Source organism: Diorhabda sublineata, chromosome 4 (genome assembly GCF_026230105.1).
Source record: "Diorhabda sublineata isolate icDioSubl1.1 chromosome 4, icDioSubl1.1, whole genome shotgun sequence".
NCBI lineage: Eukaryota > Metazoa > Arthropoda > Insecta > Coleoptera > Chrysomelidae > Diorhabda > Diorhabda sublineata.
The window spans coordinates 32362056-32382514 of NC_079477.1; the positions used below are offsets into that span (position 1 = coordinate 32362056).

Consider the following 20459-nt stretch of genomic DNA (forward strand, 5'->3'; position numbering starts at 1 on the left):
TAATATTAGTTTGAAAAGTCATGATTTTTTTAAGTTTTATTTGATTATTTAATTCAAAGTTCATCAAGTAGGTATTGATTGCTCGATAAATTTTGTAGTTTGATAACAACAACACAAATTTATGGTTTGAAAGAAATTTTATTATTTAATACACATTGATCCTCAATAAACTTTTTCCAGTAGTATTCTTATTTGTCAATTCCATCCCATGAGTTAGATTTTCTGAGATTGTTGATATAGGCCTACATGGTTGCTACCATCTCCTTTTGATACAAAACGTTTTTCACGCAGGGATTTTGTGTACACAGGTAGAAGTTAGAGGAAGATGAGGCTGGTAAAACAAGAAAAAAATCTTATTTTCGTTTTCTTTATCGCGACTTTTTATATCTAATTAATCCAAAAAACTACAATAATACTCTTTATTGTTCAAGTATTGAGGAGATTTTTGCTAATACCTATTATTTAGCCTTTTTTATTGATTTAGGATCATTTTTGTCTTCTGCTTCGTATTTTGGCATTTGCCTATATGATAACGCAGATACAGAATATAATTTTGTGTGTTCAAAGAATCGATAAGAATTATTGAGAGAGATTGAAATTATAATATAAGATCAGAATGGTAAAGTAAGAAATTTTGATTTTCTCTGTAAAACTCTTCATCCATATCAATGAATGCTATAGGTTAGTTACAATATTTTCCATATAATTTATGTACGCTTTGTGTGACATGACAGCATTCTCATTTTGTCTTGTACTTTAATGGAATATGATATTTCCAAGTAAGGTTATTGGTTTTATCGGCGTTTCCTTAAAAGTTGTTTTCGAACAAATTGCATAAGAAAACAAGTGTGAAATAAATTGTGATATACTTGTTTTTTTTTATATTAGTTAATTATGTTCTTCCGCGCTGTCAACCTGTTAGTGTAAATATAATGTACAAGGTAGTTCAGCAATTACTTTTCGCAAAATTACGACTTTGAATTGGAAAGAGTAGAGTAACTATTTAATATATTCTAGATTTAAAAACTTGTCTGACAGACATCAATATCGTAGGGTTTAATGATTGGTGAACGTTAAGTTATCCACTTGGCAGATGTAATTGAGATTACATGAACAAAACAGTAAGTGCAAATGACAAAGTAGGTGGTTTGAGCTTTTCTAATTGTGAAGTTCGAAAGTGAACTCAAATTTGAGTTTAGACTATGCTGTAGAAAACAACTCTTACTTTCTTCCAATAAATATGAATATCACAAGTATAACATTAAGCTTGACATACTTTTTCACAGACTTCAAACAAATTTTTGACAATATATAGCGCGTAGATGGTTAAATTATAGTATGGAGGATCTACAAACAACCACAAAGTTGATATGAAAAGTCTTGCTGAGTTTACAAAGATTAAATGCCAAGGTTAATACAAGCAACATAGGAAGTTATCAGATTGGCATCAATGTCTGCCTTGAACACATTTTATATTTCTTCTGCAGGAAGCAATGAAGGATATGGACCAAAGAGGGACATTTTTCAAAAAAATCTACACAAATATGTGTTTACGGTGATGATGTTGTTTTAATATAAAGGACATAACATGAACCGGTTGAGTTAAAAATAGAATTAGAAGCAAAGGACTGGTAATCAATGAAAATTAAACAGAAGCGACTGAAGAGAGACTTAGATGACAAAACAGTCAAAAACGTGTTGGAGTTTGATTATATTGGTATATACATAACGAAAAATGGTGATGCAATCAAATGATAAAATGAAAATGTCTCTGAGAGCAAGTTGGTATGGAAAACCAAAGTGAAAATCTATGAAGCAATTAAGAGAAAAACGGGATTGAAAATGTAAAAGTAGCATCAAAAAACAAGGTTTAGATGACTTGATTGGGGAGATTGGAGGAATATAGAAAGAGTTTTAAAATCTTGGATCCGAAACCCACACCAATTAAATAAAGGGATGGGCTTGTGTTATCGACAACAAAGTGGCGTGGATTCACATTGTATATGCCAAGAACTAGCCTGGGCTGTAGTGTGATCGAGAAAAAATGAAATGAACAGAAGTACATAGGATGATTCACAGCAATTATTTAATTCTATTGGATGTAACGCGAGGCATCGAATTGGTACAAACTGCTGATATGACGCAGTCCGTGAACTTGTAGTCCAGCTACTGTTCGACGCCTCTATACTATTGGGCGAGTCGTATTGCGTTTTCATTATGAGTTAAACACCTTGACGTTCTTTACAAAACGTGTTCTGTTTCTAATATACACCATGAATTGGACATTGGAATGTTAACGTTCACTGGATAGTAGATTTTATATAAGCTAAATACAGTGTTAGCTTCGTTCTTTGATAACGAGATCTTGGTTATCGAAACGCGTGTCAGACAGTGTAATTGTGAGTATTGATGTAGTGATAGAAGCAAATAGTATGTTCAGCATAAATATCTCTAACGGTTCCAATTCCAATGCATTTCATGAATATTGAATTTGTGCTGGAAATGATCAACTGCTTCAATCCAAAACAATTATGATGCATTCTTGTAGGGTTTATAACCAAATAATGTTACTTAAATAACAAATTTAGAAAACAACAATGGAAAATACCGTTGAATCCAGGGTTTGTGAATAGACTTCCATACTTTTTGAGTGCACTGAGAGAGCAGACAACCGTGCCCAGGTAGTTGTATTGATCGAGAACTGGAGTGGAAAACTAACCTCCTTAAAGCTGTCTAATAAAATAACATCTACCAATGCTCTGACCCTCTAGAAACCAGAAATTGAGGATGGATATTATTTTTTTAATGATAATGCTCGACACATCCATCGTGCGGTCTTTGATGCTTCCCCCTTCACTGCCTTCTCTATAATTTGATTCGAATCCAGACGATTCAGCTTGGGACAAGTTATAAAGAATAATGTATTCTATCATCTTCCCAAAAACACTCAAAAAATTGAAACCGGGTTTTTTCAGACTACTGTTGCCGCAAGACAGGAATAGATAAATTCAATCTTTCATCTTAACGATAGCATGCTTCATTTTTTTGAGAAAATACTTGTAATTTGAAAAGGATATTTAGTATATAAACTTTTCTAATTTACACTGGTCAACAGTGATTTTGTTGCCTTTGTAGTAGATTGACTTTTAATATATTATTGGTCACAATTCCAACTTTCCATACTAGTTTCGGAAATATTCTGTGAATTTCTCAACATCATTGTTACTAAGGGCATGCGAATGACTTCTAAAATTTGAAAAGGGAATAGACGGAGAGAAATATGCTTTGAGTAAAACACGACATTTCGTAGTCTGCAAGTTTGGATTAAAGATTTGATTTATCAAGATTATGGGATTATAGAATTACCAAAGTTTGATTTAGGACTTTCTTTTTTTTCCGTAATCATGAAGACTCAACAAAAACTAGTTTGTCCATATCGAAATCGAAATATTGAACATTATCCTGCTTGGCAACGTGTCTGAAGTTGCTTTTTGTTAAACAAACATGACGAACTCATGCTTCAAAAGAAACAAACATAATAGAATGAACGTTTAGTACATGAAAGAAATTATTATATCATGAAAACTTAGATCTCAGTTGCTCTGGAGGGGAAGTAAAAGGTTTAATAATGGGAATCACTTAATGATTTTATGCGCATGAAAAGTGCGCTGAAGCCCAAACATGAATGGAAAATGTTGATAATTGTTCAAATGGGAGATATTATGAAAATCATAAAAATAATAGCATGTTTAGTACTTTCATGAATATGTTCATAATATTGGCACTTGAAATTATAAAAATATATTCAAGGCAACAATTTTTTTGTGAAGCTGTGTTATTTGATAGTAGTAACAAATATTTTGTTTCCTTCTTTAGTTCGCTTGATAAGACGTCACTTTTATTTTTAATTAATTGTAGATTATATTCAAACATCTAGGAGATATAAATGAATCAAGTCAAAATCAGGTTTATTTAGATGCAACGTACATACAAATAAAAACCACTACGAACTGAAATTGTTTTTGTTATTATCTACGACCGCATCTGTAAATAGTAATAAAACTGAAAAATGAGGGTCGTAGAAGAATCATAAACATTCAAAATGTTCTGGGTCTGGTCATACATTCAAATAGTAACACAACAATAAGTTCAATCTTATTCAAAATACCGCCTAAATGTAATAAAAGCCATGGAAAAGTTTACGATTCACATGTCCAAATCCTTGCTTTTCAATTTTTTTCTGCAAATGTCCACTTCATCAGGAACGATATTTTTCAGCTTCCGGTTAAATACAAAGTTGTTATTTGTTACAAGAATATGTGAAACATGTTGAGAATTGTTACTTCTTGTGAACCATAAACGAACAAAAGATTTTTCTAAATAGGGTAAAGTACGCTCCACATTTCAAAAATAATTTTTTCTTAAGATTTATTTCGGACAAAGTCATAACGTAACACGTTATCGTTTCATCATAACGAGATTTGGTAGGAATTTAACTTAACTAAAAAACAATATATTTATATAAAATAAAAAAAAATGCTTTAGTGTGATGTATTAACCTCCCTATGGGTGAATAAGCCTTCTATTCTGCTCTAATAGTGCTCTCCACACTCAACACAATCTGTATCTTCAACGATTGAAATCTCCTCTGACGCAATGCATATTCACTGATGAATCGGAAGAGGAAGAATAACAGATCTTTTTATTTTTCGCAGAGGATTTCAGACCCTTCTTGCCTCATACTGTGTGTCTATTTATTTATTGTGACAAAATATATAGATAAAACTAATAAAACTTACGCTACGCCCAAGTCCGGTCATAAATAAAAGTCTGAAGTCATAATATCTGTTCTGAAATTGATAAGCACGTCCCGGGCTAAGCGAATCGTGGCATCGTTATTTGTCCAAATCGGTACCATAATATACCACAAATAAAAAGCTGCATGGGAGGGGCGCACGCCGCATCACTGCAGAAGCCGCTAGATCAGGTATAGTACAGAGACGGCATCGTATTATTGTACTGTATAATTTTCTTAAACATGTCTGATACAGATACTGCTGATGAAGTTGGTAATATTAGTTATACCTCGCCTAAGAAGAGAGCAAAAAAGCTTCATTTTAACGCTAGCGAAGAACAAATGATTGTAAATACATATTCATGAAAATGGAATGCAAGGGAAGGATGACAAGACTGTTAATGCCGTTATTTCCAAAAATTTCGTGAGTATCTTCTACATGTGTCTATCGAATCCTTCACGAGTACAGAGCTAATCATTCAGTGGCCGACCCAAAAAAGTATCCATCAAGAAAAAAAATTGATAATTTGATTGATTATTTGAACAGAAGCGCCATCAAAAGAATTGTGCATAATTTTCTCTTTCAATATGAGTTACCTACAGTAGATAAAATTTTGAGAATGGTTGACGAAGATAGTTTATTATTAGAAAAAGCAGAAATTTTACTACCTGGACGAAACATGAGTAGATACTGGACATACTAGGTTTAGGTGGATTCATCAATGCAATCCTCAAGGTAAGCATTCTTCGATGGATTTTCCATAGGATTGAAAAACCCACCACGTAGGTAAATCTAAGAAGTTTATTTTGATTGATTTCTATATCTTCACTTTATATCTATGTCATATTTTTGTAATAATAATTGTGTCTAATTATTATTAATTCATATTATTAATCTGATGTATGAGACCACAAATCATTGATGAAGTGCGAAGTGTTATCCTGTTACATGCTCGGATTGGCGTTTTCAAACCTGATAACGTGCACCATGCGATAAATTGACTTGAATATTGCCAGAAATATATTAATGAGACATGCAGTATAACTGAAGATGTTTCACCATCATAAATATTTCTATAATTATCTCTCGTTTACCTGATGGAATAAATATTAGTAGTGAATGTTGTTATATTTCAACATCTCTACATGTACTGAATATATTGTATTGTCATTGAATTAATCTGTTATGTAACTATGTTATACTCTGTATGTGAGGAACATCCCGGAACAGTCAATTATATCGAAAACGGTGCCTAATATAAACAATTTTTTCCATAAAAGTTGTTTGTATTGAAGAAATATATTAAGCTATTGTAATTAGTTCCAAAAAAGCGTGTTTGACAAAACTTTGTTCCTCAAAAAATGTAATGAGCCTTTTTTGGTTACATTTTCTGTATCTTCTTAACAAATATAATCGGCATGTTACATTGCTGTTGATTTCTTTAGTTTCCAAAATAATTTAGAGTTAAAAAAAAGTAGCGATATGTGATACAGATGCGACTAGTCTATTAACACTGGAATATTTCTGAGTTCTCAGAAAAAATAAGCACTCAAATAAGCTCGCCTTATGATACCTTGATAAAAAACTATAAACGAAATGCCAGCATTCAATAATGTTGATAAGTTGCACACTCCGCCTATTTTCCGATTCACGCTGTTTTTGTAATATTATTCATCTGGGATACGGGAACGTGCTTTGCGCGCTCTTTCGATGATCTATTAAACAGGGACTTTTAGAGGCCGCTAGTTACACGGTTCGTACTAGTAGTTTTGAACTTCTTCAATTTTGAATTTAGTAAATAAAATCTCAGCATCATTCAATTTCACACCAAAAAGGTACTTCTGATAAAATTCGATAAAGTGTATCGTTTTCGGAATACTATTTGGAAATAATAATAATAAATTTAATATTGAAAGTTATGTTCAATACTACATGGTACGAACTGTGTAACTAGCGCCCTCTATGTGAGACTTAAAAACAAATTCATTGGATCTATCAGCTTCCAAAACATAATCGTATAAAATTTCAATTCAATGTTGCCAGTAGTTGCGGAAAAATCGTGAAAAATGTGAATTTTTTCATTTCTAGTTTTCAGATGATTTGAAGTGGATAAGAATATATATGATCAGAATTTGTGTGATTTATATCAATACGAGGGAAAGATAGAGTTTGATAATGATTGGAATTGTGGTTGTAACCAAAAAAGTACATTAATATTGCGTTTGCTGCTCATTTTTTGTGGCGATAGAGTGTGGACGAAAATAGGGGTAAGCGATCTAGAGCACTTGAGTTTCAACATAAAAAAAAACTCCAAGAGTCATCTTCATAAATTCATGGGATATGATAAACAACTGTTATCCGTGGCTTAATTATATTCTGCTTATTGATATTGTCAAAAATTATCTTGAATTTTTGGGGAATTAAATTGGCTTTATGCAGTCATGATAAGAACATCATATTTCTTGGGCAATACTAAGTGAGTCCCGAAGCATACATTGATTTAGAAAACAATCTCTCAGCAAGGTTAATTCACAGAATGTGTGAATCTGTCCCAGCTGTCGAGAATTGATACATTGCGAGTTTTCTTCATAGACAAAAAAGTGAAGGGGTTCTAGCAATTAATCATTTTAGCACAGAAGCCGACCAAATCAATGAAAACTGACAAAGACGATAAAAATTCTACAATGTGTGTTCTTATGAAAACATTGTTAAAATGGTCTATCACGGTCCGCAACTGAGGTGAGATAACATCTACTGTTTTACATTTTTACAAGTTGTGTTACGTTGAATTAAATTCCTCATTTTACTCTGAGAAACGCTATTGTTTAAGTTGGTGTTTATTTTAACTCTATTGAGAATATTTAAGGTACAGTTATTTTCACACTTATAACTGTTTCCAAAAAGTATTTCGACCGTAGAACCGTAGAACCTGTGAAGTAATAGTACAACTACAGGAAAACATTGTATAGAAACACATACTCGACACACTCGGAAAGTAAATGTGTGGGCTTGAATTATTGATTATAAATTAGAAGGTGAGATCTATATACAATGAAATTTGAATGCCGAAATGTATCTCTACAAATCGAGAAATGAAAATGTGTCAGCGAGAAACAATCAAGTAGAACCACTATTCTCTCTTCATTTTTAGGAAGATTATATCAAAACAACACCACTAAACAAGTCAATGATTTTTATTATTTTCTTATTAGGATATACATTTATAGTTGCCCTTTTGACGTTTTCAATTTTACAATCTGTGTTTATTTTTGTTTCATCTTTTAATGCTACCTTGTACAAGAACAAATGATTTAATGTGCTCCTTTAACATCTACAATTTTTATAAAAGAAATTTTTTATCATGCAACGTTTTATAAATAATTGAATGCATACGTATATTCTGTATATTTAAGAATATAACTGATTTATATGAAAAGAAATAATAAAAAAACGGATTTAGAAGCGAACAGTCTTTTTAAGTTTTGAAAATAAAATTATTATTCAAAACAATATCAAACCAGTTTATTCTGTAAATAAGAATTTGTTTATTCAAAACATTTTACGTAATTGCAGTATCGATCATATTGTCGAAAATAATTTCTTCAGCCACATGTTCTTGAAATATCCCAGCCCAATAAAGATAACTTGACAAATGATATAAATCTTCGTTTTGGCATTCTGAACAATACATTAAAACCTCATGTATACGATATCGTGATACTGAAGATCAAAAATCATAGTGATCAATTTTTCGTGATTATTAAATCATACCAACCGTTCTTTCCTTCTAATAACTATGTATACTCGTATATTACGATATATTTTTCTCAAACTGTTTGCATCATGTCCTTTCAACATAACACCAATAAAAGGTGATTATTTTCATGGATTCAGCGTAACATACAGCAAATGTCTCTAGTGCAGAATTTTCACTTGATGGTCTGTATTCACAAGAGCAAATGTGAAATTCCATTGAATGATAATATCCATATTCATCAAATTTTTTCAAGAAACTTAAATGAAAAGGAGCAAATGAAGTTTCACACAAACTTCTACTATCAACCTTCACAATAGCCTTGTTTTATATCTGTACGACGATTTCAACGTTACCTACGTAGTTCAAAGCATCTTTGGTAATCATCTGAAGTTAATCCGTTAAGAATCGCGGAAATAGCTTCTTCAACAGTCTCTACACCACAATAATAAGTTTCTTTGCAGTGTAAGTTTATCTCTTGAAGTAAGAAAAAGTTGGGTGGGGCAATATCGGAACTACAGAATTGTTAAAGTTTCGTTAGAGTCCTATTGAAAAATGGACCGTTCATTTATCGTGATGCAAATTCCACTGTATAGCAGTAAGTTGAGGTTGTATATGGAAAACGCTAGCTTCAGCCCATCCAGAACGCTGACATAGAAACTTATGTCATTGTTTTCACACATATTCTGCACTCGCTTTGAATATGGACCAACAGATCCTTACAGATCGCTTATCTCATTTGTTTTTGTTACTGATTAAGAACAAAATCTTTGCGCAAATCTTTTGCATATTTCAATCCTCTTATAACATCTTTCTGATGGTTTCTTTGGGGATTATACAACGCAAGAGTGGTCAGATGTGATCAGCATACGGAAACGATCACTGTTTTTGGTCTTTTACGTGGACTATTTTTTACTGATTCGTGCCCCTATTTGAAATATTTCACCTATTTCACTACTAATATAGTTTTTTTCACGATCGTACAAAATACCCACCAAACATGCTATCAATATAAGGTCTGTAGTGAACCGGATAGATTATTCACTTTGCTAGGTACATGTATTCGGGATAATGCAGTTTAGTCAGTCCCAAATTACACCCACATCTCCGGAATTTAATTCCCACACCTTCTTAGAAAAATTACATAACCTTGAAGTATCAGCGGATGTCCACCAAAACCATCTCATTATAAATGATTCAGTAAAATATTGCTAATGAGACGCTAAGCACTAAAATTATTTATTTATAACCAGTATTCACGTAGTTACAATAAGCACAAACATGATTTGTTAGAATTATAAACATTACTTAGAACGTAGGTACATTAATTCTCCGTTCTACATTAGTTTTACATTATCTCGTAACTCATGTTAATGAATAAACCAATGAAATCTGTAAATTTCAGGTAGTTACCGCATTAAACCCTTGACAATGATGTATGTATAATTGTTTTGTTGTTCCTGCTCTTGCCAAAATATCGATATTTCCATAGGCATATTTCTTTCATCTCCTCAAAAAATAAAAGTCCTAGATGTGAAATAATTGAGAAAAATTTGAATATAACACTAGAAAATACCACAAAATATATACAGTGTGCTTCTAAATTAATGACACAATTTACAGGAGGTATGAAATAAAGATGGGTCTCTCCTATAACAAAATTTCCTTTCACTACCCCTTTCCGAGATATCACCCTTAAAAGGTGTGAGTTAAATTAAGTTTTTATTTTTTTTTCAAATTTCAGTTTGCTAGAAATTTGAAATTTTGTGATGTTTATGCACTCACAATGAACTAACTACGGGTATTTTTTTAATATTCCTGTGACATTATACGGGCGTGTAATTAGCAACTCTTACTTTATTTCATATCAAATTTTTTATTCTTAATTTCATTCCCAAAATCAATAGCTGCTAAGAAAAAAATAAACATCATAATTTATAAACTTCTCAATAAATTGGGTGGAAATTTTCTCAAGAAGGAACTCGAAGATTGTGATGAAAATACGGGACCCTTTGTACTATTATATAATGTACCCATTATATGTCTGCTTGCACGACCTTAATAATAACCATCATTCACGGCAGTGAATCATGAATCATTAATTACTGCTGTCAGATGCTTTCTTGGTTTAGTTTTATTAGATAGTTTTCCTACAACAATCGGGTTTTGAAAATGCTATCATGTGATCCAAATATCTCAATTTAATTCTGTACAAAAAAAAAATAAAAAATTCAAAAAGTAAATGTTTATTAGACCAGTGCGAGCCCTGGACGTTGGAATTGGAATATTCACTGAGCCACAATCAACTTTGAATATACGTGTAGTAAATCTGTTTCTTAACATATCATGTTTTTCGCCACAGTTTAGAAATTTCTCATTGTTTCCATATTTTATATTCATTTTCGTTGAAAACCGATAAATTCAAAAAATGGAGATCAATTCATTTTTACACTAGCAGATATTAAAGAAGGTTGCCTCATAAATTTATTGCCGGAAAAGTCAAGAAAAGTTTATATTTGGGCTTATGAATAATCTATTTTGAATTGACAAAAGGGAGACAAAACTACTCCATTCATAGACTCCCTGTAATAACTAGAAAAATGGCAACAAAATTTCTTCTTCTATTAGTTTCATCATTTCTATGCGGATTTCGTCCGGAACCTCTTCACATTCATTATTCCTGTCGAATATTGGTGGTGTATCGCTAGCGAATGTTTTCCGTATATATGTTTGCCATACTTTTACTAATTCTTGTTCTTCTGTTACCATTTCATTGTTTTCGTTTAGTATACCTGTTACAGGTTAATGTACGTATTTATTTTCTGTATTTTTCGAAGATTTTATGTTTCTGTAATCTCCGATTGTCCATCATCAGTAGAGTTTCTACTGCCATCCATTCTTTCTTGGTATTTGGGCTGGCATATCCTATTTCTTCTTCTTCTACTTTTACCATCGCATATTAATTTGATCCCAGACATATTTTATATTCGTATCTTGTGTTGTAGTTGACTTTATTGTTGCGAATTCTTGATTTATTTTTAGTTTTATATATTAAGCCTTTTATTCCGACTTTTCAATCTTGTTTTTATTGAGACATAGTCGATCTGGTTGCGAACGATATTATCTGGATGATGCTGCGGAGATTGACGACTATACAAACGTCTTTCTGGTAGTTTCTACCATGTATTAGTAATTACAAATTCCTCTTCTTGACAAAATTGTACTATCTTGTCTCCCCTACGTATTTACCGACGATTTTATCTACATCAATGTTTCCAACCCTTGCATTGAAATCGCCCATTATTATAGTAGTTTCGTTGTTTTTGGTATATACTAGCAGTTGTTGTATTTCTTTATAAAATGCTTCAACCTCTCGATCAGGATTTTCTGCGGTGGGAGCATAGCGCTGGATTATATTTATGTTTATAAGTTGGGCATTTAGTTTGATGAACATGGCTCTAACTGAGAGTGGAATTAAGCTTTTTACAACTTTATTTGTTTTATCGTCTAATGTAGTTGTGTAGTTTTATTCTTTTGGCATATTCCACTTACAGGCCATGGAAATTCGCTTAAGCGTTGGATGGTGATCTTCAGTCTGTGCATTTGTCTGATGGTATTGTCTAGTTTTCCTTCATGAACAAACTTCTGGCATTCCAGGTGCCGATTCTGGGATATATGATTTTACAAATTATGAACGTTCATGCTGTCTCAGTTCCTCATTCATATTTAATTTTTCGATTGTCACTTCATTATTGGTGGCGCAACAATTACACCGATTTTTACTCCTTTCATAATGAACCATCCAAATTCTTTAAGAACGTCTGTCATACTAAGGTAACAAATGAAATGATTGTGAAATTTGTATTATCTATAGGACTCGACAAATTTCTGAAAAGAAATTAGAGAGAAAACATATAAACCAGAAAAAAAATGTGCTAGCTGTCTTCAGAATCCAAAAATCGTAATAGTAATACAATAAGTACATAGAATGTTTTCCTATGATTATAATTTCTGTTTTGTTTAGAACGAGTGACAAGAAGGTTTTCTATAGAACACAAGCTTTTGTCAATTAACCCTCAACATTTAGAAAGGATTGATGGAAGAAATATCATAATAATGTATACTGATAGTTGTGAGTGTCAAAATAGAGAAACATTGATACAAAACAAAATGTTTGAATGAATGTATAATGCAAGAGAGAGAAAATACCTTCAATCTGATAATATACTATTGAAACTTTATTCTGTTCACGCAATAATATAATAAAAACTAGGTAAATGTATTAATGTACCGGCGAGTTATGTCTCAAGGAGAAAAAAATCTGCTCCTTATGAAATAGAATATTTAACGCATCACTTTTCAAAAATATGACTAAAGTTGACGTTATAAAACACCTCCAGGAAGAGGTGAAGGTGATTGGACCCTTTCAGATATTCCTACTTTGAACTAAACTAGAGGATGAATTTTCAAGGTCAATTCTCAAAGAAAAAAATCAACTCAAACTTAAAATATCAAGTTGAGGAGAATAATCGTTATTGTTTGGACTAATTTTTATTAATTATATCAACGAGCCAATCATTATATCTTTTTTATTGATGCAAAAATTTGGTTTAACATATATTAGTTCATTTTTTTGTATGATAAAATTCCAACCGTGGTTTATTGATTTATCATACAGGCATTCAAAATATGTTTGTATTAATCGAAACTATAACTATGTTTATCGTCAACTGAATGTTATGCTTGGTAAGCGGAAAAGAATGCTTCTGATTATGAAGTTATGTTCAATTATGATGTTAGTCATAACAATTTCCACTCAGTAAAGAACCTTGGGTGACAAAATTCGAAAAAGATACTGAAAAATGTACGAATTTATCGTGGAAAGATAAACAGGTACAAATAAAGCAGCATAATTATTGTTTTTTTTATTTCATTCGGTTGTTGTGCTTTGAGTTCAAAACAGGAGGGATTAATTGATATGAATATTTTGTTGGTTTTAGTTTCATGTATCGGTAAACCAGTTCTATAGAAAATCAGGTAAGAAGTTGATTATGTAGTCTAGCAACTTTGATATAAAATCAGTGTATGACAAATTCCTATTTAGAACAATTCTTGTAATGTATTGTCTCGAAGATATTGAGTAATACTTTGATGGAAACCAATATACTTAGTGCGTCACACTCAATATGGAAATTATTCGATTCCAAGAACAGCCGCAGACATAATATGCTCCTAATCAATGTCAAATGCTAGTACCATGTACTGGTTTTTCAATTAAAGAAAATTAAAACTCTATTGGCTCTAAAACACCTGAAAACCTTCGTAAATTTTATGCAGTAAGATAAGTTATCATATCAATAAAAAGGCGCGTGAGATCAATTCAAGTGTTCATGCCTTTTCTCAATTTGACCTCAGTGGTAGGTGATTTGTTTCCCTAGATATCAATTATTTTTTGTCTTCTGTACTAAAATTGTTTTCAGAAGATGAGTTCTTCTATTCAAATATCTAATTTTGAGCTGAATCACATTTCAACTTCTCACTCAGTAACTTTTTCCAGTGAAAATTTTACTTTGAAATTCAAACTACTACTACTACTCCTTTTATTTTTGGATAGATTGTTACAATTTTGAAATTTGAATATTGTGGTATTGATATTTGATCCATATATTGCTATCATCTATCAAAAATTCACACTACCGATATAAAAAATTCTATATTAAGATGGCGATAGAACATATGAGCTGCATTATATTTCGAGATTTATCATATTTCTTCAGTTTCAACTTTGAAATAATTAATATCGTCAAAATTTATTGGGTATAATACGACAATTTCCATTTAATCAAAAAAGGCCTTCTTTGTTTTAGGTTTTGAGGAAATCGAAGAGAAAAATGGTCGGGTCTGCCGATACCAAGTCGGAGGCCGAGAAAAAGGCATCAAAAGAAAAAGAAGCCAATTTCATAGACGCTAACATGACTTGGAAAGACCGTTATAATTTTTTCGTTGAAAATATAACAGTAGAACCAATGTTAGCTTGTTATATAGTACCTAGTGTTTTAGCTAGTCTTGCCACTCAGAATTTGAATCTTGAAAAAGCTTGCCGAGTAAATTTAGGCTATTCTCCGGAAGTATGTGATGCATTAACTGAAAGAAGAACAGAAAACTATACAATGGAGGAACGAGAAGTACAGCAATTGGTAGCCAGTATGGGTGTATGGAAAACAGTGCTACAAAGTGCTTTACCGGCGTTCCTTATCATGTTCATTGGATCATGGAGTGATAGATGGGGTAAAAGAAAACCTTGCATGTTGTTTCCCATTGTTGGTGAATTCATGACGGTTGTGGGACTTATGGTATGTACATACTTTTTTCAAGAATTACCCATGGAAGTGAGTGGGTTTATAGAGGGATTTTTCCCAGCTATAACCGGCGGATGGTTCACCATGTTTATGGGTATATTCAGTTATATTGGTGATGTAACAACCCTAGATGTGCGAACGTTAAGAATCGGTATAGTTAATGTATTTTGCTCCCTCGGCATACCAATCGGACTTGCATTAAGTGGAATTCTATATAAAAAAATCGGTTTTTACGGTACATTTTCTGTGTCCGCAGTTATGTACATAATGGCATTCTATTACGGCTATAAATCTATCAAGGAACCTAAAAAATTAGACCGGCCCACGTTGCCAAATCAACCTTGTGCTCTTATTCGAGACTTTTTTGACGTAAAGCATCTTCTAGATACTTTTAGAGTTGCTTTTAAAAAAGGAGAAAATAAAAGAAGAAAGAAGGTGATGCTGCTGATGCTTGTTGTAATGGTAGTTATCGGACCGATGCACGGTAAGAATTTTTGAAATATATGTTTATCCAGAGTAATCATGAACATTGGATTGAAGTTAGTAGTGTTGATAATTTCAATTCCTCTATGATAACCTATTACCTATTTTTGATGTTAAAATTTCTGGAAATGTTGCTAATATTCACATTGAACACACTTTTTATGCTACTACTACACCAACAATCACAATTACAATGTTTGATGGGCGTTTCGATAATTTATCGTCTTCAGGGACTGCAGATGTATGCAGTACACAGTTTACCTCTCAATACAATAACTTGGTTACACGCACGTCAAAGAATGTTTGTGAATCTTGATGTAACGGTAGTAAAAGCAGTGCGCTCTTACCATTAACTTGATTTGAGCATTGGAGTCTGTTTTATTTGTTGACAAAATATAAATATTACAAATATTATTAAAGATCTGAAAACTGAAAATATAACAATGGATAGAGGCTGAAGAGAACTATCCAGAGTAGTACAGCTCATGACCGACTGCAAGACAGCCTCAGCCTTACACCATTCAATATATGAATCATATGAAGCGTGAACAATGTTAACGCAGGTTCCACAAGAAGAGATCCAGCATTTGACTTATTGTGTCAGTGAATGATGGAGTACTAGTGGAGAAAGAAGATGACCAACAGCATTTACTCGTACCATCTATGAGAAAGACAAGCCAAAGGTCTGATGAACTAATTGCAATGGAAACATAAGTCAGATCAACAACAACAAAAAGAATATTTGAAAGGACTGAAATGAGAACAAAACAACAATTAAGGAGATCGAATGAGAAGTCGGGATATTAGAGAATAACTAGTAATTCAAGATGTGATAAGATACGTCGATAGAATGCCAGAAAACAAAGAGCAAACTGGGAGAAAACCCATAAACCTAACAAATTGAGATCACTAGGCAAACCACTGCTAGAAATTGAACATGACAGGTTCCCATGAAAAGGAAGGGAAGAGGAAGAGAGAATGGTACACCCAAATTGTTTCCTAGTTTGATAATAACATCCAATCCAACCCACAAGAGACAGTAGCTGAAGCTTGTAGACCTGGTATAATTTCTGTGGAAAATATAATCAATGAAGTCACCAAGGAAAATCTTCAACCTCGTGAAGATTAGTTGATATATTTGAAAAAAAAATGATAACAAAAATCATCCACTCTTAGACAGTTACTCAGATTAAGAGACAAAATATGAAAGAAATATTCAAGACTCATGAAAATTACGGTACTAGTAAACTAATTTCTCATTTACATGTTATATCTTATCGATATCTATATTCTTCTTATTGTAACTATGTTTTGGTGAAGCCTGGCTAGATACCCTGTATATTTGTAAATAAAATTCAAAATATGCAATTCAAAGCTTGATATGTTATTTGTGAATAATTTTATCCCATATATACTTTTTATAAATAAGATGGTCACACTTCAGAATATTATTATAAATTTTGTTATTTTCATGCAGATAGAAATTACTTGAGAAACGTAATTATGCATGCTAATTATTCATTATATCGCGCAGTAATTGAAAAAAGTATCTATGCAAGTAATAATTATCATTAACTCCATAACCAGGGTCAATAATGTATTGAATGTTTTTTTAAGTTCAATGCTTCAAATTCCACTGAATTGATTTAACCTTACAAAAGAAATTATTAGTTTATTACTATGTTTGAATTGATGTATAAAATTAAATGACTTTTTAGATTTCACGTTCATATACAGGGCGGACGCAAAGTAACGCCAATTAATTATTATTTAGATAAACAGTAACAAACATGAAAAACTTTTTGTGTATATTAATGTCTGATTCCAATTTATTACTATATTCATCAGGATTTAGTTTGTTAAATTATATATGCATAAAATTATAACCACATCATGGTACACAGTCGCACTAATGACAATGAGACACTCAAAGAGCAAAAAATAGACCGAACTGAAATAAGGGATGATTCAGTCAAGCTTAAAATCAATCAATCGCTTGTAGAGCCGTGAGGGCTCTATGGATTCATGGCTCCAGTCATGTCGCTACATATATAGGCCAAAATCTTCTTAGGGAAGACAAACTCTTAAGATGGTTGTCTGAAGCCATGTACGGTAAAAACAAAGACTGTCCGGCTTAAAAATCTCAATACATATTCTCTGTAAGTGTCGAGCTTTTATCAATCAAATTCTAGGATTTGATCTAGTGGAAGCCATTGATTTCCGAAAGAAACTTCAATTCTAGAGACACCTCATGGGGTGGGATAAAGGGAGTTAAGGAAACTGCAAAGGGATCGCCTATGCATTTAGGACCAATAAGTAATAGTAGTATGTGAGAAAATCAATCTTTGATACAGTGTGAAAACTTTTAATAATAATAACAGATTTTTTTGTCTTACCGAGCTCGATATCAACAATGTGCTCAATTTGATTCAAGTTCAAAAAAGTTATTTGCTGTTGTGTTATTTCATGTGTTCTCTTTCATCTGTAATCAAGTTTGAACAAAAATATGGAGGATGTATCATTACCTAAGATGAGAATGTTTGATAACGAGTTCTACACCAAGTATTCTACACCAACTAGCCGTATATTGTAACCTGATTTTTTCTCAGAGAACCAGGTGTTATATTGACTGAAAAGATGGAAGCACTGGACGAGACAACAATTTTTATCACGAATAATACAAGACCCAGTTTTCTGAACGTATTATAAATCAATCAATCAATATAATCCCAGTATCGTTAAGAAATAGAAGTTTTTAGTCAAACTTTCTCCCACTTTTATATGAAGATTTTTTGACCCAAAGGTTTTCGTTTTAGAAATGAATTGAATTTTTCAAGTGACTGAAGTGACTGAAACTTTTTTCATTGGAATATTTATGTCTAATTTCGAAACAGTCAGTAGTCACTGTGGGTCCGGTTTGGAAAATACTCAATTGTCAATCCCTTTTCCTTTTGATTGCTGCAAATTTGCTCCTATCGCACAATTTCCGTTGGGTCCACTCTTTTCTGATGCTCTAAATAAGTAATATGGAAGATAGAGTTATTTTAGTTAAAGCTATTCTCACTCCTTTTGGCACTAATATTCTCAATTTTATCTTGAAAGTATGTGTCGCCATTTGAATTAGAAATATTTCCAAAACACCTAATTGCTTGATCTTCCAAAGTATTTTTTGAGCCTATCATCTGAAGGTGGTGTGTGACGGAGCAGCGACCCTCTATCAGTTCAATATTGTTCTTGGTAATCACGGAAAGCTCCTCAGACTTATTAGCTGATATGGCTATGAATATTTGCAGTGATTTATGAGTGGAAGATTTCTCCAATGAGACTATAACTGATTCTGTAGCCATATGTTCAGTTCGTTATCTATGTGGCAACTCATGAGACCACAGTAAAGCTATGGTCTAAAGCATGGAAATGTCGTCCATTTTAGGCAATTCTTTCTTTCTTGACATTTGTACCCTATTGCTTGGAGTTTGTTTGCAATCACTCATTAAAAAAGGAATATATAACTGAGTATATAAAGAGTATAAAACTGATGGGGTGAACAATTTATATCAAATAACACACCAAAGGTGAGAACTCTGAAAATACCTTTGGAGTGATTGAATGAATTGGAACAAATTGAACCTATCCCTGAAAATATATGTCCAAATTAATGAAAATTGCTCCAAATAATGGAAGAAGTTTTAATTATAATATATTTATTGAAAAAAAGATACATTATTTCCATATTTAAGAGAATACAACGAATACAACGCAGTTACTTTGAAGACAACTTCAAGATGTCAAAGATAAGAACTAGAGCTTATATATGGAAAGCTGGGATCGTTGAAGTCTCTGCATAGCAGAGAATATGAATAATAATTTCATAACAAATTTATTCATATTAAAAGCTGTACATCTGGTAGATAGACAGAGCGTTTTGAAATCGAGACCATTGGACTTGTCAAATAGATAAAAATTCTAGCTTAAGCCGATTAATTTCTTTGCTCGAAATTAGAGTTGCCAGAATTAACCGCGTATGTTTTGGAACTTAGGTAAGAATTGTTTTTTTAATGAACTAAGGCTGTAGAGTTCAGAAGAAATTATAATGAAACATCAAATATTTTTTCTACAATAAAGTATCCCATTTTTGAACTATTGGCTTTCGTTATATTTCAAATGGATAGTTTTATTTAATCCACATGTTCCTTCAACTACAAATTCTAGTAAAACCTTAAAACAAGAATTGAATAAATGAAACGAGCTAGTGTTGATATGAGTCCATCTTCGCGTTTTAAAATATATCCCTTCCCGTTGAGCTATCGGGATTGGTGTAAGTTAAGTTGTAACTACGTTCATATCTCTCAAATATCTTCGACAGAATATTATTATCAATAATAAATGTAATGATGGACACAATATATGTAAGTACCTAACTTGTTTGATGAATGTATATAATTTTTCCCTTATCGCTTAAAAGTGTTGTTAATTATCTAATCTCATTTAGATATATTAACATTCTTAACTATTGATTTTTGTGTTCATATCATAACTGTTTTTTTAAAATATGTCAAGTAAACAATGATAATATGTTCAACTCTATTTTCTTTGGCTTATTTTAAAAATTTTGTACAAAAACACAAAGTTTGCACCATATTGCTGGAGTGAGTACTTCAATACTGAAACTTTTTTCCTATAAATTTTTTGAAAATGCTGATTCTAAAAGGACCTAAGACTTCCCTAATTAGGCGCGCGTTTTTCATTATTCTTTTACTCTTAAAATGAAGAAGCTCATTATTGTACTAGGAAAGTAAGATAATATTTCCGTAGGATGTGTTACGCTTGACGAAAGAATATTGTATAATTGTTGATACATTAAATAAACAGTAATAAAAACAGTTCAAATAAATATAAACATTGACATCATTGATCAATGGACAATAATACGATTAGCTTTTTCTGAATGTAATCCAATGGCGTCAATTTTTTTTCCAGTTAGGCTAATCTCCGTCTTAGGTGACCTTGATAAAGAAGTCAAAAAATATTTTTCCTCCGACCTTGGGAACCTTTAGCGGAGTCGAAAAT

The 20459-nt window shown here is 32.1% G+C and overlaps 1 protein-coding gene across 3 annotated transcripts in view; it reads left to right on the forward strand.

Annotated features, from left to right (window-relative positions):
• Positions 1-20459, forward strand: part of LOC130442595 (proton-coupled folate transporter-like) — a 55385-nt gene that overhangs the window by 22044 nt on the left and 12882 nt on the right. For 2 of the 3 annotated variants that reach the window (XM_056776861.1, XM_056776862.1), the window contains exon 2: positions 14418-15393. In XM_056776861.1, coding sequence (XP_056632839.1) covers positions 14418-15393 — 976 coding nt within the window. Of the gene's footprint in view, positions 1-13477; positions 13588-14417; positions 15394-20459 lie in introns of those variants that run through there. The other variant, XM_056776863.1, reaches the window with a different exon arrangement.